This window comes from Taurulus bubalis, assembly GCF_910589615.1.
Source record: "Taurulus bubalis genome assembly, chromosome: 2".
NCBI classification, from domain to species: Eukaryota; Metazoa; Chordata; class Actinopteri; order Perciformes; family Cottidae; genus Taurulus; species Taurulus bubalis.
Genome location: NC_136590.1, coordinates 18,601,642 through 18,629,027, shown reverse-complemented (window position 1 = coordinate 18,629,027; position 27,386 = coordinate 18,601,642). Strand labels below are relative to the sequence as shown.

Genomic DNA, 27,386 nt, shown 5'->3' with positions numbered 1-27,386 from the left:
AAAAAAAAACTGAAAGTGTGGCACACGCAGATCTCATGCTTATAAAACATTCATTACTTTTTTCTTTTTTTGTATATATTTGTTGGAAACAGTTGTTCGTTTGTTGAAGAGAACAATGTTTGCATAAAGAAAAAGGGTCCCAAACAGACCTGGTAGATAATATCTGAAAACGTGTATATATTTTCCCATCCATAGTTTTGGTTCTGTATTTCATGCATCCTGCAGCAGTTGTATGTTCTCGGTCGACATTTTAACTTTTTTTCCCATCATTGGCAAATTTACCGACTATAAGGCAAGATATGTTTTACACTTGTAAATATGTATTGATGATAAGGGGAATAAATGGATCAGATGTCTTTTCAGTTGGCCAGATTTTTCATGCCAGATGAGGACCCTAAAAAATCTCCTGTTTCACCGTTTTTATTAAAGGTTTACGTGAAATGAAGACTGCAGGCGGACTGAAGAATCTCTCTCGCTCTCTCTCTCACACTCTCGCTCTCTCACTCACTCACTCACACACACACACACACACGTTGGTCTTTCCTCTACAGGGAATGCATGTGTGCACCAGGTGGAGTTTTGACTTGTGCGCTTCCTCACCTCTCCAGTCTCCACATCTGACTTCTATTGGGTGGAGAGGGGGGGGGGGGGCGGTAAGAAGTCGGCGTACTTCTGAAGCAGCACTCACTCTACAGGGTTAAAGTCCACAGTGCGAGTCGGCCAAAGTTCCCCACCGAGTTATCTAAAACTAAGAGCTTGACCCACTTGTTTACTGTAGCCGTGAATATTTCTTTCGTGACCCTTTCACACCGTCAGATAGGGAATGTGGGTGCAGCCTTTTGATTAAACGCAGAAATAAAATCGCAAAGATGACTTATGAGATGAAGAAGGTTGCAACAAAGAAAAAGGGATCCAAATTCTCTAGTGAGATTTGGGGTGTGGCACTGCACCCTCCAGGGTTAAGGAGGGTTTAGAGAACAGATTGTGGCATCGCCCTGAGTAATTGATGACTGAGCTGAATCATACCGCCGCTGAGCCACGAGGTAGTCGTGCGTTTGGTGCAGGAGACGAACAAAATACCTGTGTTGTTGTTCCTTGACATGTTTCTGCAGAGCCCCGGAATTCAAGAAGAGAAACGCAGCGCCGCTTCAAGACCCCGTCTGATGCGTTGGGCCTCAGGTGCCGTCCACATCGGCAGGTTTAGGATTTCCCTCCCAGCTGGATTGATTTGAGGATGGAAAAAATACAACGCGGATCAGAGTGTGCTTGATCATTGAAGGTCAATCACAACGCACACATGTAGAATTCTTACAAACCACAAAAATAAACAATAAAAAAGTGACATGTATAATATACTGGTGTCTGGAAAACAGATGTTTATTCTCCATATATTATTAACGCCTGTCTGGTTGCATTGATGTGAAGCTATGAAACGATTAATACATTCACGAAGATGTAGAAACTACTGCATATCATTCTGTATACTATTCAGGTTTGTTTGGTATTTTTTTTTATACATTTTTAAATAAGTCCACAAATTGAAGTGTATAAGTTCCAGTAGAATATGATATTATGAGCCTATACGGTGTGACAAGATGATTCACCGTTATGACATCTGCAACACTGCAAGGTTGTTTGTGTGTTTAATTCAATTCCTGTGAGCGTGCGCACCTTTGCAGGTGAGCCCACGAGACACGCCCAAATGTACAACTTGTACTGAACAGGTCGCAACTTTCCCCTCAACGAGCTGCCCATCTATCCGCTGACGTCACGCAGAGTTGACTCAGGTGTTTATGCAAGACTTATCCAAAATATATTTTAAAGTATTGTTAACCTTTACGGTAACTAGGTAGGCCAACTTAATAAATAAGCCATCTTGCAGGCCTAGTTAGCCCTGCATTATGCTACTCTGGTCTTTTCATACGCAGCCCACTAACTACACAAACACTTTGCTTTGTCCATTTGTGACACTTTTTTCTTCTTCATATTAGGCTTTAGTTGGCACGTTATTCTTTTCCAGACATTTCTTTACGATTTGCAATACTGTATCTTTTTTCTTTTTTTTCACCCTGAAATGGCGCTGGTGTTCCTCCGTACTGTGTCTCTACACTGGGACAGATTTATTGGAGGGGGGGAAGAAGAAAAAAAAGGGGGAGACTCCATTATATGCAGTGAATGAACTCACTGATCCAAAAAAATGTGCACTTTTTGTCATGTAGATGGGCGAGGAGTTGGGCACAGACTGGACTGTGGAAGAGAGAAGGGAAGACTTTCTTTCAGGGATTTTACTCTGCATCCCAAAACATACAATATATACAATTCTTCTTTATTTACTTTTTTTTTTTATTCTTATGGTTTGCCAACAGCTTGTGTGTCGACCGTCATTTGTGCTGACGAGGTCCGGTTCCCCGCTGCAGAACCTTGTTCACAGTAAGTGAAGTAATCCCACAGCTGTGGCTACTGTCTGTGTGTCAGGTGGTAAATAACCAATCTAATTTCACAAAAATGTCTATGGCCTGAACTGAATCTTTTATTTTGGGTAATTACACAGTGAGGAGTTCCCTGTGGTCGGGTGTTGGCTCTATGGGGATTCTTAACACTGCACTGATGTTCCAGATTGTAAAAATCATTCATTCAACGTCGACGTTGCTCTATGTTTGAGGTTGGAAATAAAATGTGGATATTTACAGCAGCGATGGCTTTTATGTTGAAACAAAAAGCCATTGAATTTGCATTGTTTAAGGGTCACGTTTCACTATTGAAACATGTCATCAACATTGTCTCAATGGGCCCATTTCCCACCAAATATTTTAGATCAATTGAGGACTGGGTAACGTGCTTGCGTGCGTGCATGCACAACGCAGGAGAGAGAGAGAGAATCAGTATTGATTCATTGTCAGTGCATGATTAAACATAACGAGCACTTTCAATCTGGTTTCAACGTGGCCTCATCATCATACAATGGTTTAAAATCTATTTTACGAAAAGTTATTTTTCATGTTTCGTCCGTCCATCAGAACACCCCTGCAGTGCAGAACTTGTTGTTTAGGCAACAAAACTTATTGGTGAGGTTCAGGGAAAGATGTGGTTTGGCTTCGGATGGAGTATGTTTATTACGCTACCAAAGAGTGTGAAAATAAGTTTACACCAACCTTTGCTTTTACGGGGGACACAACCGTCTCCTGGGTGGAAGTCCTGTGTTTGTTCGACCCGTTCACCCATCGTCCCTGTGCCGCCCTTTATACTACGTCACCTCAGTTACGCGGGTTGGATAGAAATGTCAGTGCGGTTTAAGTGTAAAATAGTGAGTCTGTAATATTTCGGCCTGACAATAATTTACTGTTCATTCAATCATATTTTGCTTTCTGGAGGTAGAAACCTGTGTGGTATGATGCATTTTATATTATTATAAAGTACAGGTACAGATTTAATTATTTTTTCCTACATTTACAGATAAGACATTTAGAATATGTTTCCCATATTGCTCGTACTAACTGCTGGGAGTCATTATGTTTACTGAACGCTCAAGTCCAGCCTGAAAAGTGCAGGATCTCTTCCTCGGACTAGAAAAATAATAAAGTAGGTGGGCCGCTCCCTTCGGCTCCTCCTTCAACAAGTGAAAGGGCTGTTTAGACTGGCATCACTGCCAAAGTGTCAGCCAAGAAAGCAAGAGAGAGGGGGAGGGGGGGAGTTGTCTGCAGAGGTTTTGTGTCCCCCCACCCCCTCCTCGAGAGAAGTTAGCCATTGTGTCAAACCAGATCTGGTTGCTAGGAGCTTGACTGTGTACGTCTCCCGTTGGTATGTACAGTGAAGAGGGAAAAGGGTTGTTTTCCACTCTGAGTCACGTTAACTCCTTAAGTCCCACATTAGTGTCACTTGTTCACCACAGGGTCTGTGTGTGTGTGTGTGAGTCCAGTTATGAGGTGTGCGATGGGGTGTTGCGCGACCTTTTAACACCCGATGTGTGGTCTGCTGGAGACGGGAGGAAAGGCCTTTCCAGAGAAATAACTGGAACCGCTCACACTTGCCCTCCATCTGGAACTCCTACTGCTTCCCTCCGAGGTTGCAACACAAAGAAATGATCCAACAACCAAAATAGATTAAGGTTTTACTTCCAGGAAAAGGCTGGATTAAAAGAAGGCGATTACCGAGAGCAAACAACGGGAATTTCGTTTTTAGATCGGTCGGGTCATTTATGTGAATCCTTACCGAAACCCCCAAAAAGACCAAAAATAAAACACGTTACCCCTTGTGCTCAGCGGGTAAAGGAATCTGTGCTAAGTTGATTAAATGATAATTAATTAAGGGATAATGTGAGCAGGAAAATGATGTTGTATCATCCACACGTGTTGTATAATCAACGCACTGAACCAATTCACTAATGGGTCTGAGTTCACCAGTGGGTGGTGAAGACATGCACATCTGGGTGTCATCTGCATAGAGATGAGTATCAGCTGGGTAGACCAAACCGCCCTCCCATGGATGGATCCACGAGGAGGTTTCACAATAGCAGTTATCAATGCCTGAGGGAAATCACAAATGATTCACCAAAGCTCTGTTTCGACACATAATGAAGAGGAATGTGGCTCGTCAAATAATTACTTTGAGTTTTGGGGCAATAAAAAAGGCTATGTTCATGGTTTGGAGTTGAAATTTGGGAAATATCTGTTTATGATTGGTATCATTTGAACAATAAGTGTGTGTAAGTATCTAACTTTGATGGAGGGCACTGTGGTTCACATCGCATCTCCAATCAACAGTTACATTCTAACCGTGACCTCAATCTAGAATGGTCTTGCATGGTTAAAACTGCATGGTTATAACCATGCAGTTTTAGTTATTTTCTAACTTTAGTTACTCTCCAGATTCAGATCGAGAATACAAAATATTATAAAAATACTAATCAACAAATACATTATTTGGATCAATAATAGGTTATTGATTCCTGAGTGGATATCTAATTTAAATTAGCCAGCTGCAATATTGAATATTAAAGTGTAAAGTAGTACATCAGACATATTAGCTATTTATAATCCAATGATACAAAATGTGTACTTTTACTTTGGATACTTAAAGTATATTTAGATTTTATAGTAATTTTACATTGCGACATTACTACTTTTACTTCAGTAGAATATCGGAGTCCCTCTACCGAAGCTTCCTAAACCCAACCTGTGGTCCTTTTAGTTGTGGGCTGGTCTCCGCAAGCTTGCAAGTGTCTTTACTTCCATAATGCGGGAGAAAAGATATGTGGCAATCATGATGTTCAAACTGAAATATTTGACGAGCAGAAAACGTGCCCGCCACTGAGAGCATGCGATTGTGTGAACGCAAGAGTCACAAAGCCGTTTCCCATAGCCTGCAGGCAGTGTTCTGCTCTGCGTGCCACTCCCAAGGGGAGGAGGCCACGGGGAGGCGGGGTATGCCAACCCGGCCTCAAGCCCACACAGGTGAACTCCTGTTGGGGTGGAATGCAGCAGGGAGGGAGGGGGGGCTGACACACAGAGGTGTGGAGCTTTTTTAAATTTCTAACAGGGTGGGGAAGAGATAGCGGTACAGGAAGGGAGTTAACCCTCTCCGTCACAGCCGCTCACCTGGAAAAGTAGGGAGAGAGAGAGTGTGTGTGTGTGTGTGTGTGTGTGTGTGTGTGTGTGTGTGTGTGTGTGTGTGTGTAGAAGCTAAAGGAGGGATTAAGTCACAGCACACACAGTCATTTTCACTCGCTTGCTCCGGGTCTCACTGTCTCTCATATCTCTCTCCCGTACACATAACAACTCTTGCAGAGAGACACACACACACACACACACACACTTGACTCAGCTCGGCTTAAGGAAAAGTAAGTCAATATTTTTACTAGACTTCAACGGACTGTACAGGAACAAAACCATCTCCTCTTTTTGGAACTTTGAACCTGAGCACGAGGACTTGGAGAAAACGTTTTTTTCTTTTTTTCTACAGGTGGATACAAATTTTACAGGAAACTCTTGGGTCAAACAAAGCAACAAGGAATTAGTTATTCTTTTCTTATTTATTGTTGGACTCTTGGACTTGGACTGGACGAGAGAGAGAGAGAGGGAGGGAGCGCAGTAACAGGTTTGTTTGCTCAGTAATCTCTTTGTGTCCAGTTGTACATTTCCTAATGGCGCCATTGTTTTCAATTCCCTTTACCTTAAATGTCTTCTTCTCATTCTCGTGAACCTGTTCTGATTATTCTGCCGGCTCACATTTGTTCAACTTTCGAGCAAGGTGGTTGGCTGTAAAGAGCGCCTTGTGCCACTTTATGTCTCACCATGTGGTTTTAGAATTGCATGACCGAAGGCTCTGGACAGATTTATTTACATTTTTGATTCACATCAAAGTGCAGTCTTCAATGCAACACAGGTGAAAGAAAACTGGACCTGAACAAACAAGGAGAGAAAACGGTGTTCGCGTGAGCCAGTTTGCTGACGTCTACAGATTTATAGTTTGCTTTGTGTTATTTGTGTCTGTTGAGGTGGGAAGAAGCAACCGCTTCAAAGGCTAGGATGTGTCTGCAGAGACAACATCTACGACTTTGAACTCAGGAAGAATGTCCTCTGTCTGTCTGTCTGTCTGTCTGTCTGTCTGTCTGTCTGTCTGTCTATCAGTCTGACAGACCAAAAAGACAAAAAAACTGCATGAATGACTCAGTTCTATTTTCTGTCTCTTGGTTGCTGTAATTTGTGTCTCCCACGTTATTGTCGGAGTCATAAACGCCTGCGTGCCTATGATGATTTTTGTCTGGAGAAGTGAGGGCAAAATTACAAAGTGCTTTTTTCTTTCTTTCTCCACTCAGCTCATTTATTTCGTGACTGGCGGTCAAGTTGTAGTGGATAGGAGCTGCTCTGTTCTAGTCCACACACACACACACACACACACACACACACACACACGCACACACACACACACACACACACACACACACACACACACACACACACACACACACACACACACACACACCTGTAGTCAGCTCACAGCGAGGTGCTATGGTGCCTTTCCCATGTGTTGACAGACTGTGTTTTTAAACCATTCTCTCGCCTCGAGTTGAAATTCCTCCACCGCTGTTGTAAACACAGCACAAATCATCCTTATTCTGTTATCTGCCCACTGAGACAATTACTGAGACATTTCCATGCCACATAGTGCCCTCTGTTCACTTACACCTTCAGTCTATAGTGGAGATCTTTTTTTTGTAGCTCCCTTATTTTCAGATTGCTTTCTCACCGAGATTCTAACACAACAATCTAACGTGGTTTTATTGTGGAGAGTCAACACAGCGTGCTGCCCAGAATATCTCCAGGTCCCACCCTGCATTGGTCTCTTCATGTCTTTATACATTTTTTCATTATGTCTCAACAGGCTCTTTATAGTTGGGCTCTATCTGAAATGAGCTCTAGCAGATGCACCACCAAATACAAAACTATATTTAAATTAAAAAGCGCTACTTATAGCACTTATATCCAGACATAGAGAGCACGGTCATATATATTTTTTTAAAGGTCTGGCGCGACCCTGTTACTGTGTTATTGACAGACGGTGATGTTGAACAGTTTTCAAACAAGTTTACTTTCATTGTACTGTAGGCAGAAATCTCAACAGATGTATATATCTCAAAATTTGAGAACCAAACCTGTCCATACGGCTGGATAGACCCTTTAAAATGGTATGTAGGTCACTATTCATGCCTCTACATAGTATATATATATATATATGTATGGTATGCAAATAATATTTATGTATTTGAGAATAGAATTGGCATATTATCGACGAGGGAAAGTGTTTGAAAAGGTTTCCCGGAGTGTTATTTTTTCTGAGAGTGTCTGAGTGTCTTTCTGGACTTCACCACTCTGTGTGGAAGGTAGAGGGGGAGTGTTTGGGCCTGTTCACTTTCTCCAGGGCTTGACTGAGGGAAAGTACAGGTGGTTCAAGTTACACCTTTAGTCTGCAGAGATATGTCATGGGGAGAAAGGTCCTCTCTCTCTCTCTCTCTCTCTCTCTCTCTCTCTCTCTCTCTCTCTCTCTCTCTCTCTCTCTCTCTCTCTCTCTCTCTCTGCACCAGTGGGTTTTATCTGTACACATGTGCGAATGAGAATGTGTGTGTTTGTGTTTGCGTCAGCAGGATGGAGATGGGGAGATGGACGCTACATCTCTCAGTGGGGCTCGGGCTTCTCGCCGTCTTGTTGACCTGCTGTGATGCTGAAGGTGAGTAATTTGATGTCACTACAAGCTATTTATCCACACGATATTTTGCATCCAAGCAGGTGCCTGAACCCACCATATTTTTTTGCTTTAGGTTTAGAGAGTGAAAGTTAAGACGGTGGTTTGTAGGAAGCGGGTCATGAATGATTACTTTAAGTAATTTATCAGAGAAGGTTCCTGAAGTCTGTGAAATGGTCACTGTTTATACAATTTGAAGACTTCACCTTGACCTCGGGGGAGATAATGTTAATGGGTTTTGTCACTAGCTTCTGGAATTATGTAGACTAAATTATTGATTGACCCCCCAAATATAATAAACTTAAACTTTATTATGTTCGTCATATTACATATTTTTACATACATACATGAAATTTGGTCTCTGCTTTTAACCCATCCATATCATATCTCTTTTGTATCAGTGAAAGATCCTCTCGATTGTAGTTGTGTGTCTTATGTACGGTCTTGTTTATACTGTATCACTGTTGATTTAGTCTGTAACACTATTGAGAAACAACCAGTCTGTTTAGTGTTACTGCAGGTGTTCTAGCTATGCTGCGTGAGATTGATTCTCACTTTGAACCCCCCCCAGTGAACCACTGCTTCGCTGCCAGGGCCAAGACCTGCTCAGAATGCCTGCAGTCGGGTGTAGGCTGTGCCTACTGCATCAATGAGGTGAGAACACAAAACAGCTGGAGTTTCGCTGCCATTTTCAAGTCCCAAAATTCATTTTAATTTTGCATAAAACGAGCAGGATTGTCATATGAAAACTCTTCACGTTAGTGTCATGAAAGCAGAATTCTGATCAAACTTTCCGTTTGCTCAGAACTTTAATGGCCCTCGCTGTGACCTGTTCGAGAACATAATAGCCCACGGCTGCAGGAAAGCAGACATTCTCCGAGCTTGGAGCGCAGCGACGAAAGAAATTGTAAGTCTTCGGCACTTTCATTTCTCTCCCAATCGTTCCCTCATTCTCAAATCCCAACATATAAAGTCGTGAGTCGTGACCCCTTTCCCCTCTCCCCTCTTTGTGCTTCCTCTCCCTTCTCGCTACTCAGAAGAGAACCATCAACACGAATATTCAGCAGTCTCAGGTGTCTCCAGAGCAGATCAGCATGAGCTTTCTCCCAGGAGAGCAGAAGGAGGCGAATGTGGAGGTGTTCGCTCCAACCAAAGGCCCCCTGGACCTTTATATTCTGATGGACTTCTCCAACTCCATGGCGGACGATTTGGACAACTTGAAGAAGATGGGCTCGCAGCTGGGTGAGCCTCTTTGTATTGGCGACTTGTTGTGCCGACCGCCGAGTGACTTGTCGCGGCAAAGCTGATGGTGAATGTATTTCCAGCTACGTTGGTTAACGACCTGTCAGATGACCCCACCATCGGGTTTGGAAAGTTTGTGGACAAAGTGACCGACCCCCAGACGGACATGAGACGTTCCAAGTAAGCGTCAAATAAACACGTTGAATACAGTTGAGCACATCCATACCATAGATGAACCTAAATGCCATTTCCTCTTTTCTTTCTACTTTTTTGTCCATCCTCCTTCCACCTTCTCAGACTTGAAACGCCGTGGCCCAACAGCGACCCGCCGTTCTCTTTCCAAAACGTCATCCCGTTGACCAGCGACACCAATTCCTTCACCAAAGAGCTCCAGAAGGAGAAAATATCTGGCAACCTGGATGCTCCTGAAGGAGGTTTTGATGCCATACTGCAGGCTGCAGTTTGTGGGGTTAGTAAGAATGTTGCTCTGGGGGCAAACACATTTTCTTAATAGTGTTACTTTTGGCCACAATGGCTTCTGCTCAGCGAAGGTTGCATCTCTTTTTTAATCACCCATCTCTCCGCTCTCGTTTTATTGGTATTCTTACTGTAGGATAAGATCGGCTGGCGTAACTATAGCACACATCTCCTGGTTTTCTCCACGGAGTCAGCCTTCCACTACGAGTCCGACGGCGCCAACGTGCTTGCGGGCATCATGGCCCGCAACGACGAGGGCTGCCACCTCGATGGAGCAGGCAAATATACAAAGGATGTAGAGCAGGATTACCCTTCAATACCCACACTGGTCCGCCTGCTGGCCAAACACAACATCATCCCCATCTTCGCGGTCACCAACCACTCCTACTCGTATTACGAGGTCGGTGGGCTTTCATTGAAACAAGGAGTCAGGTTTGAGGTCAGAGTTGAGGTCCATGGATTCATTTTTGTGTTGTGCGTGATTATCTGTATAGAAACTCCAAACGTACTTCCCCATTGCGGAAATCGGTCGGCTGGAAGAAGACTCAAAGAACATGCTGACCCTCATGAGGACTGCCTTCGAGGTAAAACGTCACCTCATCTGACAATTATCCGTCGGAAGAGGAAGTTTTTTCGTGTTTTTTTTGGCGTAGACAATTGAGTCAAATGGCTGTGCAAACTTCTGCTTGCTGATGTTTTAATTTGTCCTCACAGAGTATCCAAAGTAAGATGAGCATCCGTGCAGAGGACAAACCCAAGGCTTTCGAGGCAGAGTTCTTTCACACCAATGGAAGCCTTGCGCAATACGGGGCCTTTGATTTCAAGCCTGGCGCAATAGTAAGAATTAATAACTGAAAAACACAAACATACATGGAGTTAGAAAACCAATTGTTGTTGTTTTAAACCGATGGTCCTTACTTAGATTGATATTTTGTGCTGACATCCAATATATTAATTATTTTCTGACGGCAAATAAATTTTACATACGTTTTTCATGCACTGGTCAATTTTGATCTTTGGGCCTCAAAAAAAAGAAAGAAAGAAAACATCCAAATATACATATTTAGGAGTTTTCTTTCTACTTTGTCTAGTTGTGTCTCCAAAGTACAACTGTACTCAAATAGTGTTGGATTTGGAGAAATTTTGAAATATAAATCATATGTTCCATCAAATTTAGTAATTATTGTCTGTCTATACAAAACAGCCATCAAATGAATAATTAGTTCACACAAAATGTTGCCCAATTAAACTAATGATTGAAATTAGTTGTTATGTCAGCTTTTACAGGCTCTTTGATTTTATTCACAATAGTCCAATTTTGTCCTAACAATTGTTGTGTTTGCTCGCTCGCTCGCCAGGGCAAGTTCAAGATGCAACTCAAAGCCCAGCGAACGATCGATGGGCAACCCGTCTGTGAGACGGCTTCGAACAACAAAGAGGGGACAATCAGAGTCAAATCTACAACCTTCAGCACTGCCGTCAAAGTCAAGGCCTCGGTTTTGTGTAAAACCTGCGAGTGTGAGAAGGTAAACACACACATTGACACCGATGCGAACAAAAAGTTGACGCACCTGTTTGTACAGCGGACTTATCCCAGTGTCTTTTACCTTTCCCTCCAGTCGGCCCTACCTAATGCAGACAGGTGCTTTAACAAGGGAGACCTTGTGTGTGGGAAGTGTCACTGCTATGATGGCTGGTGAGACTTTAACTATCATTTCTTCCAAATAATATTTCTCCTGAGGGACTGTGCCAGGCCTCTGGGGTTCAATGAGGTCTTTGTTTGTCTCTGCGTCCCCTTTAGGGTGGGCACCTTCTGTAACTGCTCAGCAAGTTCTTCAGCTCTGTACAAGAGTCAGTGTATGGGCCCAGGAGTAAAGGAAGCATGTTCAGGCAATGGGGAGTGCTTGGAGTGTGGAACCTGTCTGTGCTACAACCCGGATCAGTTTGAGGGGCAATACTGTCAGTACGACAAGACCCAATGTCAAAGATACGGTGGCTTCCTCTGCAACGGTACGTCAGTGTGTGTTTGTTTACCTGGTGATGTCTGTGTATGGTGTCACTTTCACCGCCCCATGTGTGTTCTGTTTCTTTGCATAACCTCAAGGGCATGGGGTTGGTTTCAGAAGTGAATGTATGACTTGTTTCTGCTGCCCACAAGTGGCAAAAAATGACTTTAAACATGATAAGATCCTTTTTGTGTTTTGAATTCTCTTGTGACGGTTCGTTCTCTTTTTTCCCCCCCAAAATAGTTTTAAACGAATCATATAACACACATTATAATAACTTGATAAGCGGTGTCAATTTATAACAAGTTCCATAACTGTTAAAATAAAGTTTTCTTTCAAAAGCTTTTATTGTAAAGCATTATTTTAACAATAACAATGCATGGTATTCCTTGCTCCTTTCCCCCCCAAAAAAGTTAAAAGACCCAAGAAGAAAAAAAAAGAAAAAGAAAAAGAAAAAAAAGATAAAGAAAATTGGAAAACATGAATGACTTAAAAATAATAATAATTACAATAATTAATTAATTAAAAACATGCAAACAACATTACTAATAATACAGTTTTCATCATGCTGCTTTTGTTTTATTTTAATTTTCTGGATACTATTAGTAATTTATGGTTGGACAACTTACCAACCCCCATTTGTCCACACGTCACTTACCGCTGGGAAAATACAGTTCAATATGATTCTTCCTTCTCCTCAGACCGCGGCTCTTGCATCATGGGTCGGTGTGCGTGCACTCAGGGCTGGACGGGGAATGCCTGCGAGTGTCCCAAGAGCAACCAGACCTGTCTGGACAGCAAGGGCGTGAGTAGAGTCAACCGTTTGTGTGAGCGGATGATGTTATCATGTCACCTTCAGGAGCCTGACCGTGTCTTTGTCTGCGCCAGGGGGTCTGCAATGGGCGAGGTAAATGTGTCTGCGGCCGCTGTGAGTGTCCCAGCACTGATATCACAATGACTGCAACCTGTCAGCCCAATTTCCAGGTGAGTGGATGTAATGCAAAACGTCGGCTCCAACGCTATTTCTCATCGTGTCTTTGCTTTTTCAACTTCACCCAGTGCCTCATTCATTGAGTCTTCTTTTGGTGTGTATGTGTGTGTCTAGGCCCAGTTGGGCGCCTGCGAGGGGACGAGGTCTTGCGTCCAGTGTCAGGCCTGGAAGACAGGAGAAAAGAAAGACAAGGAGGAATGTGCCAAGTGCTCCTTTAAAATTGTCTTGGTGGATGAGCTCAAAGAAGGTGCGCACATCTCAGTGTTTTTATTGAATGTTAAGTTATCCACCATACTGTGCACATCATCGTCTTCAAGGTTGGGTGTTGTGTGTTTTCAGCGAAGAAGGTGCTTGATTCGTGCAGTTTCCGCGACGAGGATGACGACTGTACGTACTACTACACTGTCGAAAACCCCAAGGATCCCAGCGTTAACAACCTAGAGGTCCAGGTGCTCAAAAAGAAAGGTGAGCTGCATGTATATGTCTCACATATGCTCCGTGCTCCCATTTCAGCAGCTGATGTGTCGTTAATTGAAACACTTGACACAGTATCATTTTGTGCTCTGGAAGGAGTTTTCTCTGAATCAAGCTTTATTGCTCAAAGTGGATCTCAATACTTCCACTCCCCCGTCTTACCACAAGCAATAGAGTCTTACATGGACACACAATGCTGGGTTTATTTCTGTGTTCAAAAGGTGATTTCAAAGGGACATTTGAATCAAAATTGTGGGGTTGTTTACTTACATTTTGAGTGTTAAACTCTCAATAGACATGTAGCTTGGTTTTCTTTCTCAATTTGATTGAGGCTCATTAAGGTGTGTATATTAACGATACAGAGAAAAATCCAACACGTGAAATCATGTGTTTGGGAGCTTTAAAATAATGTCCCTGCAGTACATTGGTGTGAGCAATGGGACGTGTACGGCCTTGTGCACCTCCATTGTATTGGTGGTGAAGGATAGATATCTTAAAACCTGAACAATTAACACTCAAACTATACACATAGTGAGACACAACCGGGAGTGAATAGCGGCGGCAACAACTCGCTGCCTGAAAGCAGCCGAGCTGGAAGCTGCACAATTGAGAACAGGAGCGATGTAAGCCGTACTCTTTGTGCCCCACCTTCAGATTGCCCCGCCGCCAGCCTTCTGTGGCTGCTCCCACTCCTCTTGTTCCTCTTGTTGCTACTGGCTCTTCTGCTGCTCTGCTGCTGGAAATACTGCGCCTGCTGCAAAACCTGCTGCCAGGTATAAACACTCACATTTACACCCATCGATGATGAGTTCTCATGAAGTCTCAGTGGAAGTAACACCTTCCGTCTTCTCTTGCCACAGAGCTGTCTTGCCCTGCTGCCTTGCTGCCGGAGAGGTAGGACTCACACGTGATGCTTCATCCTCCCATCTGGGCCCGCGTTGAATTCTAGTCACCCTTTTCTTGTGTTCTCTCCAGGTCGCATGGTTGGCTTCAAGGAAGATGAGTATTTGCTCCGCCAGTCTCTGCTCACCTCAGACCATCTGGATACGCCAATGGTGAGGACCGGCCCACCCAAAGGAACCGATGTGGTTCGCTGGAAGGTCACAGATAACGTACATCGATCGCCCAATCACCCCCAGGCTCTGATAAAGCCCAACCCGAAAGAGACCAGTGAGTGCTCAGCAACTATAAATGTACCTGCTGCATGTGAAACAAAAAGAAGTTAGGGGCAAGGATGATGCTGGATTTAAAAATTATTGTTTTCATGGTTCCTCTCTCGCCTTGTAGTCCAGTTCCCGATGTCTCTCCGGCTGAACAGGCTGTTCTCTGAGAACCTATCTCGTCCCGAATCCAGAGATGCCGAACAGCTCCGCAAGGAAGTTGCCGATAACGTGAGTGTGTTTTCATTTATCTGTGGCCACATGATAGTGTATGAATGATGACTGCATCACTGAGTACTTCATTTGTTCTTCTGTCCAGCTAAATGAGGTGTACAAGCAGATTCCCGGCGCCCAGAAGGTGCAAAAAACCTCTTTCAGGTAAGATGTGTGAAACTACGTGTCTTGTTACGAACAGTATGTTCCATAAAAATAAACCTTTTGATGTGGATGATAAATATTGTGAGATATTGCGAGACAGCTGAAACTAAAATGGAACTTAAACGTCTGTTCTGCACTCATCAACACCTGTCTTTGATTCTTGCAGAATGCAGAGAAATGCCGGGAAAAGGTAACATTCTGATTGATACAATACAGGGCATCACCAGAGTTCAGTGTCTTCTGAAGGACGCAGAGGTCATGCATGTATAACCTCTCTGCCCCCTCCTCAGGCAGGACTACGCCATCATGGACACCATTCTATCTGCTCCTCGCAGCAGCTACCCTGATATCGTCAAACTTACAGAGAAAAATGTCCAGTCTGGAAACGTACATAATCTCAAAGTGGTGCCCGGCTACTACACTGTGGCCACAGACAGAGGTGATTGTTAACTATTTCCGTGTGGGGATGAAATAAAAAATTCAAATGTTCAGTTTGTGGCGAAGTTAAGTGAAACGATTCCCGATCTCTTGTGATAAATCTCGTCGTCCCATCTGCTCTTCGCTCTGCAGAGGCTGCAGGAGCCATAGAGTTCAATGAAGGTGTGGAGTCGGTAGACGTCCACGTGCCGCTCTTTGTCAAGGAAGAAGACGATGACAAGAAACAGCTGCTGGTGGAGGCCATTGATGTGCCACTGGGCATTGCTAAGATTGGAAAACGTCTGGTCAACATCACCATCATCAAAGAGCATGGTGAGAGCACTCAGACTTCGTACATTTGCACTTGAATATCCAACTTTGTGTGTCAGAAGAAGTGCATAGTCTTCACTGTTGATTGCTCTAATGGCGTCTCCTCGTCCTCTTTCCCAGCCACCAGTGTCTTCTCGTTCCTCCAGCCGGCCTACACCTACAGCAGGCAGGACGGAGTAGCCAACATCCCGATCAGCAGAGAGATCATAGAAGATGGACGCACACAGGTCACCTACCGCACACGGGACCTCACAGCCAAGGATAAGAAGGTGAACCGATATCCTGCCCTACATCTAGCGTTGAATCCTCATACCTACAAGAACATTTGGGCTTGCGATCTATAGTTGGCATTTGTGAAGTGAAAGGGATGAAGCCAGTTTGTGATGACTTGGATTGCATTCCTCATCTGTTCTTTTTGTGTATTTCAGGACTACGTTGCTATGGAAGGAGACCTGACCTATGGTCCTGATGAGACCCAGAAAATGGTGCCTGTTCGTCTGCTGGAGATGAGTGAGAAAGATGGCCTCCTGGAAGACAAACCGGTCAAGCAGTTTGTCATGGATCTCAGCAACCCGCGGCAGGGCGCCAAGCTGGGACGCTACCCGAGAACTACTGTCACCATCACAGACCAGCCAGGTGAAAAAAAAACGCAAGAGGCTTTACATCAGCGCTGCATACCCTTGTTCCAACCCAAAGCACTGATTGCTAAGGTTTCTTATCTTCCTTTACATGATCTTGTTTCACCCAGAGCCCAGTGTGATGATGTTCAAAAAGGGTGCCCAGAACTTCAGCACATCTGACCCAACCTACACCATCCCGGTGGTCCGCACTCGCAACCAGGACAGCCCCGCCACAGTAAAATGGCGCACCAAGAAGGCCCAGCGCTTTGAATTGTCCGGCCCTCTGAAGTTTAGTCCTGGAGAGACGGAGAAGAACATAGTGATCGACCCGAGGGCCCACCCTAGCCCAGTCCAGCCAGAGACCATCCAACTGGAGCTGTTTGACCCAAGTAGCAACGCTACTATTGGAGACAGGAAGACCACCCTTGTCAATGTCACTGACAGAGGAGGTAAGCATTCGTTGCAAAAACATGGCAATTTGTGGAGTTTCTGGCGTTGTGGTGTTTCATATTTCATATAACGAGAGAACATTCTAAAGAAGAGTATCTGGTAAATGTTTGATTCATCCTGTCACTTCTTCTACTTCTTTCCTATCCCAAATCTCCAGAGATAGCCCAGATGCAGAAGATGGGCTTCGTAAACCCGAAAGCCATGTCCCCTGGCGGTCGCCTTCCTGCCCCAGCAAACCTTAAGGCCAAAGCAACTGGACCCAAAAACATCCGCCTCAACTGGGACCCAGCATCTGGTAACCCCATGGGGTACAAGGTACAAATCCAATCCAATCTACATGTTGAGAAGCTTCAACTCAGGCTCACAACCATCATTCACAATTGGCACTGTATTCTTCAAACGCTGAATCTTATCTTTCCTTGTTTGTTTTAGGTAAAGTATTGGATCTATGGCGACCCAGAGAAAGATGCCCAGATATTAGATGCGAAGACTCCTCAAGCTGAGTTGATCAACCTGTACCCCTATTGTGACTACGAGATGAAAGTGTGCAGCTACAACACAATGGGAGATGGCCACGATTCAGACATTGTTACCTGTCAAACTCTTGAGGATGGTAATTACTGACAATTCAGTGAACTGCTATAGTTTAATGTTGCTATCTTTTAGTTAAATATGTTTACCCTATTCACCTGTAGTGTCTTAAAAATGTATCCTTAGTATCCTAGGCTCTCTAAATCTATTTTTATTCTCAGACTCTGAGCCAGACATTTCGACATCAGTAGCACCTACAAACACCAAACTTTTAAGTTGCATTCCTATCTATATTCTGAAGGTTTTTATTGAGGGATTTGGTCATATATCATTCATAGCCTGATATATAAAGCCTTTTATGACTAAAAGTATGGCAAAAAATTTTTTTAGGACTGTTGACAGTATTTTTTATTAAGGAGTGATACAAAGACATATCCAAAATTCCCTCAGTATAAAACTAAATGAAACAAGAAATTTGAACCCGGCTTTATCCAATGTTCAGATTTGTGTTCTGAAAAGTTAGCAAATTAGCACATAACTAATAACACAATGCTTCTCATGCATATTTAAACACCTGTAGTGTCTCGTTTTAAAAGCTACTGTTGGAAAGACGTTGGTCTAAATCTGTTGCTTGGAAACTTGTGTGAGTGTAGTGCTTACTATGTAGACATGAAGTCAATGCATCACAATCAGTAGTAGCATTACTAGCATAACTTCCACAAATTGCAACTTTTGGGAAACAAATATTATATTAAAGTGAACTGCCAATCCTTTGGAATACTGTTACATCCATACATCCAAAAGTTACACCTGGCAGTTACCCCATGGTAATGTTTAGTAGCTCGTATCTACATGATAACTAGTTTGTGTGCTGCCACCTGTTAGAATTCAGTGACGAGTGAAACTCCTCTTCGTAAACACTTCCGTTATACCGAGGCTAAAAATCGCTCCCTGTTCCGTTTTTCCTCCAGTGCCTGGTGAACCTGGACGTCTGGCCTTTAATGTCATCAGTCCGACTGTCACTCAGGTCAGCTGGGGAGAGCCTGCAGAGACCAATGGCAACATTACGGCTTACGAGGTCATCTACACACCCATCGATGACGAACTGAGTAAGTCCGCCTGAAAAAAAAAGGAACCGCTGCACAGATGTTTGCTTGATGTCATTTTCACCCTCTCGTAACGCTCTCCTCACAGAGCCGGAGGGCGCTGCGAAGAAAGTAAAGATCGACAACCCCAAGAAGCGGATGCTGTTGATCGAGAACCTACAGCGCGCTCAGACCTACCAGTATAAGGTCCGTGCCATGAACAGCATAGGCTGGGGCCCCTTCAGAGATGCCACCATCAACCTGGCATCACAGCCTACGAGACCTCTGTCCAGTAAGTCAGGGAGGAGCAAACACTCCTCTGGAACACTTCCAGTCAATATGTAGTTCCCTGCAAAGTTAGTAATTGTCCTATCTTTCTGCCTCTGCAGTTCCCATCATTCCAGATATCCCTATTGTGGATGCCGAGGCAGGAGACGAGTATGACAGCTACCTGATGTACAGCAGTGAGGTGATGAAGTCCCCCGCAGGCTCCAAGACACCCAGCGTCTCTGGTGATGGTGGGTACCCAGAGCCAAAACCACAAGCTACTTATAACAGCTGACGGTGTGAACTCATTGTTCTAGTGCTCGATATTTAGTCGCTCTGGAAAGATGGATGTCAGACTGAGTGTGGGCTATCACGACAATACGGATCCAATTGTTTCAATCCACATTCTAAGTGCTCTCGGGCATCTTGGTTAGTTCTTGTGGCCAAGTGCCCACATGTTTATGCAGTTTGCGCTGTGGTGCTGTTGCTTTGGCAGAAGGAGAGGGAAGGAAATGTTGGCCACAGCTCGTGAGACTAATTTTTGAAAACCTCAGGACTTCTGGCTCTTTCTCATTTCTCAGTGTTTTCTCTGTGACATTAATATTCTACTCAGGGCCAGTCTCATTCTCGCGTCATCTGGCGGGCATTTTTGCCCCCAAGCAACGCTCCCGCCAGACAGCAACAAAATGTGCTTCCAATATATCCCCCCAATATATTCCCTCGTCAAATCTGCTGTCACCCTCCGCTTTCTCCAGCCGTTTTGTTGTGCTCTTTTCTCTGGAAGTTAATGCAAAGACAGGTTGGACTTCTGTGACATAAACCAACCTATATACTACCATAGTGTATCATGCAATCCCATTCATGTGTTTGATAGCTTTTTCTTTAAAGTAATGTACAGTAAAGCCAACCCTTGACACTTCTCCGCTGCAAATCTATCCTCCGCCTGCTTGCTTCTCCCCTATGACCCCGAACACAAGGCTGGAAATATGTCAAGTTGGTGGGGTCCAACCTGGATCTCCGTCAGGTGTCGTGGAAAAAGCGGGTGGACGTCATCTCCAGTCGACTCAGCACAGACACAGAGACGAGCTCTGAAGAGGCCCCCCACCCCAGCTACGCCCAAACGCCCCTGCCAGGTGAAGACCATTCCATCAGAGCCAGAGATAGACAGACAGGCAGCTAGCATGCCAGCTAGCATGCCAGCTATGGTGCACGGCCAGTCAGGTGCCCGGCAAGCCAACCCGGCGTTTCTCTCTGCCTTTTCGTGATTTGATCCTGTCAGAAATATCAACATTTGTCTAATCATGTCAATTTCGGGCTTCAGTCCTTGTCCCCCTTGCCCCCTGCTGGCACCTATCCCCGTCTATATTCCCACCACCTGCCCAGAGAGGAGCACTGGCATCAACTGCCTCACCTCCAGTTGATGATCGGGGAAGGCGGGGCAGGCTTTTCCAGGTCTCGCTGTCTGTCCTGTCTCCATCCCACTGGGGAGGTAGTGATCTGGAGGCATTTTGTCGGGTGTGTGTGAAGGCTTAGTTGCTGTGCGGCTGTATGGAGCTAACGGCTTCTTACTCAAATACAGTCTCATCACTGCAGCGCAGTTTCAATGATGGCGCCTTTCCTCGCAGCTGTTAATTGTTTTTCCTTGCAGCTATATTCATATTCATTTTGTCATGCACAGCACCATATGAAACTGGTTTGTAAAAACATCCTGATCCTCATGCCAAAGTAATAGCAGCAACTGCTTAGATCTGTGGATTAAGACACGTCGATGTCGCCACCTACATGCTATGAAGGTTTAAACTTTTTTCAAATGTTATCACTTGGGCCACCCACAGAGTAGCAGCTGCTTTTTAGCGACACTGGAGGCGTGGTTTAAGGGATGGCAATGCCAGTTGGTAAACCACTTTAGTGCAAACTGAAAAATCTGTATGGACAGAAAATCTTGGTCTCAAGTGGATGAATCCTAATGACTTTGGTTATTTTTTCCTCTCGTGTCATCATGAGGTTTACATTTGTGAGGTATCAACATCTGTTAGGTGGATTATTGTTCAATTCCAGACAGATATCCATGGCATTCATGGTGATCTCCTAACTTTTCAATTAGCGCCATCACCAGGTCAAACTCATCCAGTCAAACATTAAATGCGGTACAGCTTTTGCTCAGACATTACCATCAGTGTTAATGGTGGGACAACTGACACAATTCCAGAAGCTAACTACTTTCCTTGCCTGTAGTCTAAAATGTTGCTGCTGTTTCCGTGAGTGGCAGTAGGACCGGAGCTGCAGGTCTCAAACTGCTGGTGCTTCCTCTATAGATTGGCCGAGCCTGGTTTTGGGTGCTTGGCATCAATGTCTCTGTTTTGTTCCAATTAGTGTCAGAATGCTCGAATGCTAACTGCTAAATTGCCTGTATTCCATCTGTTGAATCTTCTGGCTCTTACTGTGGTGTTTCACAGATTACACCATTAATGGGAAATGGGACCAGAACTTCCTCTTTCCGGGGGGATCAGGGACGCGCAACTTGTCTTCATCGTCCTCTCCGATGTCCACCCTGAGCTCAAACTACAGAGGTGGGGCAGGCAGCTCCTTCCTCACTGACACATCCACCACCTACATGTCGGGATCAGGTAGGAAGGATGGCAGCGATGGCGTCGAGGGGGGAAAAAATGTGGACAAAAGGTCAAGATTTTATTCGTCTTTACCTTTGATCCGTCTCTGTTTCTAGTAGGAGGCTCTCGCAGAACCGACATGATCGGAGGAGGGGTACAAACATCGGAGGTCATCATGAGGAAGCGCTCAGAGGTTCAGGGTTACGGGGACGAAAACATCCGAGATTCTATCGTCATGGGAGACATTTCAAGCACGTTCCCAGATCTAGGTAAGCATCGGACCTTAGCGAGGGGTTTGAATGTATTCCAAAGTAAACATTAGATGACCCATGTCTCTCTGGCCGAAGAGAGATGCTACTCCACAGTGCAATATTTGAGATGCCTCGGCAGGTAAACTGCTAGCGCATGGAGGCCGACGGCTTGGACATCTGTTAGCGGGGTCGGGGCTGTTGGCTGCACAGCAGGCTTATCCACACAGACTTTGCAGGAGCTATGCTGACTATCGCTGTTTTTCCCTCCCTCCCTCCCCCTGTCTCAACTCTGCTCTATTTGTTTTATTTTACCTCTTTCTCCACTTCACTCCCGAACCTGCCCACCTCTCCCTCCTACTGGGCCCCTCCTGTTCGTCTCCTGTGCCTCTTCTCCTCTCCACCCCTTGGCCCTCCACCCTTTGCCCTCTCCCCTGCTCAATGCGCTATCAGGTGGGTTCGGCTACACTGGGACGCAGAGCAGCTCTCAGAGCCAGTTCAGCTACAACCTGTCTACGGGCCCGAGGGCCAGGACCGAGTCTTCAGACGTCAATGACGCCCTATACAATCTGGACAGGGTGCTCCAGGGTGAGTCCGTGGCATACAAGCATGGAAGCAGTGGATGTGTTTGTTGGGTGTGACGCCTAATGCAACCCCCCTCCTCGTTCATCTTTGTTCCCGCCTCTGTGTTGGTCTCATACTTTGTCTTCCTCTCTGATCTCCTCCGTAAAGATCTCACCTGCTGTTTTATGTGTCTTTGACACCACAAATCACTCATATTTACAATACCGGCAACCATTTTATAGACCAAACCATATGTTGTTAGTTGATTTTATGCTTTTTAGATAGTCTTTTGTTTTCTTTCAGTCCTGTACCCGATGAAAATTAAAGTTTTTTTAATCCATGTTGGGTTACATTACATGGTAATGCAGTGGGGTAGAAAACATCTATGATGTGACATCAGAGATTTGAGAGTTGATTATGAAAGCAATGTGTTCACAAGATATGCCGTTGACAAACTAAACCCAAAACAGTAGGCGAACATGGTTGTTGTCCAAAAGCATTATGTTAATATTAAAGCTGAGAGCACAGTTTAGCCTCTTTCAGCTCCTTGTTACGGAAGCCCTGAGGAGATGGGGAAAAATAATCCTGGTGATCCCTTTTCTAAATCCAATCTAAATTGTTTTCCCACCTGTGTTTATGAATTAAAACAGGCGATTTGGTATTGTAATATTCATTTTGGCCACACAAGGCTGAGGTGCACCGCTACTGGAGAACTAAAAGCATTCATGTTTTCTTCCAGGTGAATTTGTATTCCTACCTGCACACACAAAATCACTCAGATCAGATTTTGAAAATGGATCAACAGCATTATTATTCATTGTTTTCTTTCCTGCCCCCCAGGGCTTCCACACATTGTTCAAAGAATCAAAGAATATGTTCTGCATTGGAAGATGGTTCAGAAGTATTGCAAAGTGCAATTTGTATGAATAGGCTCAATATAAACTTATCTGTCTTCTCACCCTTTGTATTCAGAGTCTAAACAGAGATAGACCATAGTTCATAGTGATCATGTCCAACAATATTATTACTCTGCTCTGTCCGTGTCACCCATTAGATGCTCGGCTGTCTCCGGGTGTACCAGACACCCCTAGCAGACTGGTGTTTTCTGCTCTCGGCCCCACTGCCCTGAAAGTCAGCTGGCAGGAGCCCCGCTGTGACAAAGACATCCTGGGCTACTGTGTTCTCTACCAGCTGCTCAATGGAGGTAAATGCAAGGACCTTTTGTTTTTAATCGTTTCTGTAACATATTTTTGGGATTGTTTAATGCCGATGCTAAACAGCCTGTGTCCTCTCCTGTAGGTGAGGGGAAACGTATTAATGTGACAAACCCAGCGGAGAACTCTGTGATCATCCAGGACCTGCTGCCCAACCACTCCTACCTGTTTAAGGTGAAGGCTCAGAGCCAGGAGGGCTGGGGCCCAGAGAGAGAGGGGGTCATCACCATCGAGTCCGCTGTCGACCCCAAGAGTCCCCTCAGCCCGATGCCAGGTACTGATTCTGTGGGTTTTTTGTCTCACAAACGTCTCGACACAATGTTTTTTATGTCTTTTCTGATCTACAGTGTCTCTCTTTTTATTCTGTTCTCTTGTTTTGTCTTTCACCGTAAGGCTCGCCGTTTACTCTGAGCACTCCCAGTGCCCCGGGTCCCCTGGTCTTCACTGCACTGAGCCCCGAATCCCTGCAGCTCAGCTGGGAGAAGCCCCGAAAACCCAACGGAGACATCCTGGGATATGTAGTCACCTGCGAACAGCTGCACGGTGGAGGTGAGGCCTCTTTTAGAAAGAAACAATCTATGTTTGCATAGTTGGTTTGTGCATTTTCCGAGCTGTGTTTCTGTTTTCCCCCAGGAGACGTACGTTCCTTCGAGGTGAACGGGGACAGTGCCGAGACCAGTCTGACCGTCCCAAATCTGACTGAGAACGTTCCCTACAAGTTCAAAGTTCAGGCTCGAACCACACAGGGCTTCGGTCCTGAGAGGGAGGGCATCATCACCATCGAGTCTCAGGACGGAAGTAAGAAGAATCCTACCGACAAAGCATTTGATACCAATGAACCTAAAAGCCTCACGATGGCACTAGAAGAAAGACCACATGGTCCTAAAACAGGACTGTTTATCACATAGGAGCATGAATGTATTTAAACTATGGGAAAGGGACGCTAAAGCAGAGCTTGTAAAGTGTTGAAAATGGAAAGTGTTCATCCTCTCAAAGGCCTAAATGCGTTCTGTAAATTTCAAAGTAGTTGGAATTGTTAGCCTGACGTTGGCACCAGAAAAAACACCTTGGGGATTGTCAATATTTGCAGCAAGTTTTATGAAAATCTGTCCTATAGATTTTTTATATCCTGTGCAAAATAACTGGCAAAGTGACCTGAGCACGCTACTTAAAGGGACAGTGTGTAGGATTTAGTGGCATCTAGTGGCGTTACCGCAGTTTCACAAGTGTGTCTTAGAACTACCGCGGCCCCTCACTAATGTTATAACACGAAAGGTTCTCTCTGGAGTCGGTGGTTGGTTTGTCCGTTCTGGGCTACCGTAGAAACATTGCGGTGCGACACAGTAGACTCCGTGAAGAGGACCTGTTCCCTTTCTGGTCATGACGGGCTCATTCTAAGATCAAAAACACAACTTAGTTTCAGGTGTTCATACACTGATGAAAAGATAGTTATGGCTATTGTATTCCATTTTTGCAACAAACAAAAAAAGATCCCTCTAAATGCTGCAGCAAAACTCCAAGGTTCATCCTCTGGGAACCATGAATTTCAACAGTAAGTTGTTGTGGAAATATTTTTGTGATCATTTAGCTGACAATATTCAAGTATTCATCTCGTTTCTCTCTCCGCGTAGGCGCTTTGTCTCAGTACAACAGCCAAGCCATGTCGAGGAGGGAAGTTTTCCAAATGCCAGCAGAGGTTAGCACGCGGACCAACGTCTCCACCACCATGATCCAGGACCCCTTCTTCTCAGGTACAGATTAGGCTTCAGTTTCACTTCAATCATAAATACTATACATTCACACATTAATACCGATGGATTCTTCTAACAGATGGCACAATGATGACCACACAGCACACCGAGACCAGCGGCATGGTGACCCGTCAGATCACAAAGGAAGTGGTTCAGAGGAGCGTCATGGGAGGAACCACGGTCACAAAGAAGATGTTTTACGAATCGTAAAGGTCTCAATTTAACGACGTGCAAAAATGAACCGGCCACAGGTCCACCGCGACGACGAACCGTGCCCGAGATTCTCTTTTAAAAAGAGCCAGCTTTAGATTACTGTGTGTGTGTGTTTTGATATGCGCATGGGGATTCTGCAACCCACAAAAGATTTCACTTCATAAGTAGACGGAGAGGAGTGCGTTCGCTAATGTCTGTTACAAACCATGGCCACTTTCCCTCCATAGATAAGAGTCATTTTAACATTTACATTCATTTTTACGGTCGCTTTTGATGTATTTCATTACTTCACCCGGGGGCCACTTTTGCAAAAAGACAATATGTCAGGGGCCAGTTAAAAACTTTTTTTTGTCTATTTTTATGTTTTTTTTAATCCTCTCTGGCAACTTATTTCCATTTAAAGCACAACAAAACATCCCGTTGTTATTAATAATTAGAAAAATGGTCGTCTCTGTACTCGCGAGTCGTAAGCTGAGTATCACTGACTAAGCAAATACTTTGGTCTCAGACTCCGCCCCCCTGTCGGTGGAGGTCTGGTAACACTGCAACTTTAAATCACGGGCCAGTAATCTGACTGGTTCAGTAATCCAGCGTGACCTTGCCCCCTCGTCTCCTGTCCTCCACCTGGCTGACATGTTTGGTCTGTGTGCAAGGCGTTTCGACTGCTTCAGGCTGAACCCACCAAGTTTCAACTTCACCGTCTTCTTTAGACGTTGGAGAAATTGTCTTGAAATCGCTCCGGATGTTTCATAAGGTCCATCATATTATTTTTTACCCCAGTGATCAAGAGAAAATGTAAAAGTGGTGGATTTGGGACTTTTGTTCATAGATTTGTATTATATCAAAGAGTGATTTATGAAAAGAAAAGAAGAAAAAAAAAGTTCAAAGCATATTTAATACTTTTTAAGATTTTTACTTCAGAGAAACATACTGACGTTACATGTAATGCCAAATATAGAGGGATTGTCTCAAACACAGGATGGCGCTTGTGTTGCTCATTTATATGCATGTTTCCTTACTGACAAGCAGGATTTTACAACAGACACACTTACAAAAAAAACACTATTAGATGTAACATGTTTCTCATGTTTGTTTGTTTTTGCATTTTGTATTTTATACTCAACAATGTGGTACACGCAGCTTCAAGTTGATACTTTTCATTATGCTTCTTTACTCTGCAAGGCCAGAGATCAACATTAGAACAAAGAGATCTTAATATTTTAGAGAAATAAGACGGAAAGATTGTATTTGCTTCCATGCAAGTCCTATTGTATTTTGGCTCCACGTTTTATATAGTTAATGCTTATGTAAAACGTATTTGGAGAGGATATATGTTTGTCAGAAAAATCCTGATGTGGATAAGTGGATGAACCTCTCACCAAAAAACACTTGCAGTTAAGTATTCATGTGCTTTTTGCTCAGCATGTATCATATCAGTTGTATTGCAGAATAAAGATTTGGAATAAATACATTTGTACAACATTTGAATATTTCTCTAGATCTGCATCTGTGACCACTGACGACAAGTTGGAGCATTTGCAGATCATTTATTTATATGGTTTTTTTTGGGGGGGGGGGGCATCTTAATAATGCAGGAGACAACGAAGCAAACAGAGCGAGTCTTAACTCATCACATGCATCAACCCAGACTTTAATTACGTTACCAAGCCCACAGGTTCACTGCACTGGCGCTCTAAGTAGCTGGCTGCACATCCTTTCACTGTGCCTTGTTTTGTGAAGCTAGTTTGCAAGTTTCAACTCTAAGTAATTTAAAAAAGTTTTTTTTTAAAGACATCCATTTCTGCATTGTAGGTATGAGAACCTTTGCAAATACAGTTTTGATGTTGTGTTTTCGCTTAAAATTAAAAAACTGGTCTTTGGGCTGATGACTTCTAAATCCTCTTAAAGCTCATTGGACGGTGTGGAGAAGATATTCACTCTCACAATACAAATAGTCAAAAGTGTGTCTCCGTGAAGGCATAGAAACAGAAAGAGTACGGTAATGCAGAATGATGAAGGTTCTTGCCCCCCGTGGGACCTCACATGGCAACCCCTTGAGGGGGAGTCCGACTTTTGAGTCCAGAACCAGCACACAAGGTTAAAAAATCACTATGACAAACT

At 44.2% G+C, this 27,386-nt stretch overlaps 1 protein-coding gene across 1 annotated transcript; it reads left to right on the top strand.

Moving 5' to 3' along the window:
* Positions 1 to 8,145: 8,145 nt before the first annotated feature.
* Positions 8,146 to 26,747, top strand: itgb4 (integrin, beta 4). The gene is made up of 41 exons (XM_079213958.1): positions 8,146 to 8,223; positions 8,810 to 8,892; positions 9,044 to 9,145; positions 9,276 to 9,480; positions 9,564 to 9,660; positions 9,778 to 9,949; positions 10,094 to 10,357; positions 10,452 to 10,541; positions 10,672 to 10,794; positions 11,316 to 11,483; positions 11,577 to 11,653; positions 11,759 to 11,967; positions 12,665 to 12,768; positions 12,852 to 12,947; positions 13,069 to 13,201; positions 13,294 to 13,419; positions 14,083 to 14,201; positions 14,289 to 14,322; positions 14,404 to 14,598; positions 14,716 to 14,819; positions 14,908 to 14,966; positions 15,133 to 15,156; positions 15,257 to 15,405; positions 15,537 to 15,716; positions 15,834 to 15,982; positions 16,142 to 16,349; positions 16,462 to 16,782; positions 16,941 to 17,098; positions 17,216 to 17,396; positions 18,286 to 18,423; positions 18,509 to 18,691; positions 18,789 to 18,917; positions 21,123 to 21,293; positions 21,392 to 21,544; positions 21,977 to 22,111; positions 23,142 to 23,291; positions 23,387 to 23,575; positions 23,695 to 23,850; positions 23,935 to 24,099; positions 24,933 to 25,052; positions 25,132 to 26,747. Exons 1-41 carry the CDS (start codon positions 8,148 to 8,150, stop codon positions 25,260 to 25,262), a joined length of 5,826 nt encoding a protein of 1,941 aa, XP_079070084.1. The 5' UTR covers positions 8,146 to 8,147; the 3' UTR covers positions 25,263 to 26,747.
* Positions 26,748 to 27,386: the final 639 nt, after the last annotated feature.